Here is a 2,468-nt window from a genome sequence, read left to right as displayed (position 1 = left end):
AAGCGGAAACGGTGACATTTGATTCCCCAGCCAATCAGAGGATTATCTCATTGTGTGGGTCTGGTCTGACAAGAGAGGTGGACTGCAGTATATATTGACCTCGACTTGGGAGAAAGAAACAGAACAAGCCGTCGGAGGAAAGCAAAGAAGAAGAAGAAGCTATAAAAGAATCAAGTTGTCTACAAGGAGACACTAACTACAAGACATCATGAAGGCTCTAACTCTTCTCTCCATCTGTACTCTTCTCTCAGTGTGCTGGTCCATGGGAGGTAAGGACAAACTCTTGTTAATGCTGTGAAGCCCAGAAACGTTCTCGACCTTTTTAGGGACGATACGAGCACCTAGAGTACGATTAATGTATGGCATTGTATGTTTTCCTCAGCGGTGGAACCGGAGGTTGTCGTGGACCCCGATGCTGACACAGCTGCTGATGTTGCACCTGCTGACCCTGCCGCTTCTGATTCCTCCTCCGCTTCCGACTCCTCTTCCTCCTCTGAGTCCGATTCCGCCTCATCTGACTCTTCCTCAGACTCTTCAGCATCCGATTCATCATCCTCAGAGTCCTCTGAATCCTCTGAGTCCTCTGAGTCCTCACAGTCTTCAGAGTCCTCTGAATCCTCCGAGTCCTCCGAGTCCGACTCCTCTGCATCAGACTCTGGCTCTGACTCTTCTTCTTCTTCATCATCCTCATCTTCATCAGAGTCAGCCAGTTCTGAGGGTGGGTGGCAGATTTGTTTTGAGATAGAAGCTTTGCATGGTTTTAGAATTTAAACGCGAAAAAAGGAAAAGTCTAAATTTGCAATGTTTGACTCTTCAGCTAATCCAGTGGTGATGAAGAGAGATCTGGCTGCTGTTCTTCTGAGAAGGAGAAGAGCTGCTCCAGCTGGTAACCTCTCCCCTCTGCAGCTGGAAAGGTACAGTTGTTTTCTTTCACTTTGCAGTTTCTTGCTACAAAAGTCAGTATTCATAAGTAAAATGCAGTTTATATATGCACCATCTAAAGCCATTTCTCTCCACTACCCTTCAGCCTCAGAGAGCTGTGTGAGGTGAACGTTGCCTGCGACGAGATGGCCGACACTTCCGGCATCGTGGCCGCGTACACCGCCTACTACGGGCCCGTCCCCTTCTAAGTTAAAGGAGATCTCTGTCATTCATATGTGTACTGTTTTTCTGTCATTTTCTTATACAACAGTGCAACAACTCCCCTAAATCAGAAGCAGAACACAAAAACCATGGTTCAGAACCATGCTATGATGCTACACAGAGAATTTCTTTAGGCACAAATTATTGCACAAGTGGCCAGCTATAGTGGTCCCGAAAGAAACTGCCTCTTCCAGGCTTTCAGAGAGAGGCACATGGAAACACAAGCCTGTGAAGTATGTTATAGTAGCCCACACAAGTTTTAAATTATTCTTTTCATCTGTAGTGTAATGCAGTGAATGGTGCTACAAGTGCAAATGTATTGTTTCTTTTTTCTTTTTTTTCTTTTGATGTACTGATGTTTTGATATTATGGATAGTCTTACTTTAAGTGGTAGTTCTAGTGAGTAGTGGATGTAGTAATGAGGTCGTAGAGGTAGTGTAGTGTTAGCATTGTGTTGATAGTGGTAGTGTACACTATGTGTAAAATGCACATCAGTTATCTGTTATGACTGTAACCACATATTGCCTCTGGGTTTAAAAATAATAAATTATTTTGTTTTGTCAAATTGTTGCATTGTCCTCATGAATTTTTAATTTTAGTTCCTGATCTAAGAAAAGAGAATGTTTTTGGGGGGATACTCAAGGTTTGGCACTAAAGGGCACTGAACACATGCTCCACACTGATATTTGTCAGATTGTTTAATATCTGCCTGAGAACCAGCCTTGTATTTATGTCCTCTATAATGGACATTTATTTTTGTTCTATATCATTATTTGAGCTACCCTACTAAGTCCTCATGTGCTCAATACAGGACATCCTGGCCTTTCCAATGATATCTCATGTGTTTGGGTGCACCTCTTTCAGCTCCAAAGAGCCTGAAATTACAAAAAAAGTTCAACTGAAAGACTTTTTCCTCAGTTCTCAGGAGGACATGCTAACTTGTAAGCTAACAGTAGTGGCTCTAGTCAGATAAAGCACTGTGAGATCCCAGCTGGAGCTTGAAGATGAGGAGCCAGAGCCGTCAGTTGTCAGAGGTAGTTAGGAAACTTTATGAGATGGAGACATGTCACTAACAATCCCACACAGAAATATGTTTGTACTGATTGATATAATCTATATAATAAAAGGAGTTTCTTTAAAAAACAATAATTGTATCAATGTTTAACATTCACAATGTTATTTAAACCACTTTTGTTAATTATTAATATCTCAAATAATCTCTTCTGTCTGTTTAATTAAAAACACAAACATGAGACGCCATCATTGTGTTCTCTTTTGGAAAGTTCAAATTAGAGAGCGCTAACTTACAAAGCATCGTGACAACT

At 41.6% G+C, this 2,468-nt stretch overlaps 1 protein-coding gene across 1 annotated transcript; it reads left to right on the top strand.

Annotated features, from left to right (window-relative positions):
* Nucleotides 1-127: 127 nt before the first annotated feature.
* bglapl (bone gamma-carboxyglutamate (gla) protein, like) lies at nucleotides 128-1,708 on the top strand. The gene is made up of 4 exons (XM_031741152.2): nucleotides 128-269; nucleotides 383-718; nucleotides 818-914; nucleotides 1,028-1,708. The coding sequence occupies exons 1-4, from the start codon at nucleotides 209-211 to the stop codon at nucleotides 1,128-1,130; spliced, it is 597 nt and encodes a 198-aa protein (XP_031597012.1). The 5' UTR covers nucleotides 128-208; the 3' UTR covers nucleotides 1,131-1,708.
* Nucleotides 1,709-2,468: the final 760 nt, after the last annotated feature.

This window comes from Oreochromis aureus, linkage group 6 (assembly GCF_013358895.1).
Source record: "Oreochromis aureus strain Israel breed Guangdong linkage group 6, ZZ_aureus, whole genome shotgun sequence".
NCBI lineage: Eukaryota > Metazoa > Chordata > Actinopteri > Cichliformes > Cichlidae > Oreochromis > Oreochromis aureus.
Note: the sequence above shows the minus strand (reverse complement) of the source record. Positions and strands in the feature narration are given on the sequence as shown.

Coding starts and splice junctions, on each gene's coding strand:
- bglapl (XM_031741152.2), top strand. CDS start 209: ATGAAGGCTCTAACTCTTCTCTCCATCTGTACTCTTCTCTCAGTGTGC. Junction 270..382: donor AGTGTGCTGGTCCATGGGAG/GTAAGGACAAAC, acceptor TGTTTTCCTCAG/CGGTGGAACCGGAGGTTGTC. Junction 719..817: donor AGAGTCAGCCAGTTCTGAGG/GTGGGTGGCAGA, acceptor TTGACTCTTCAG/CTAATCCAGTGGTGATGAAG.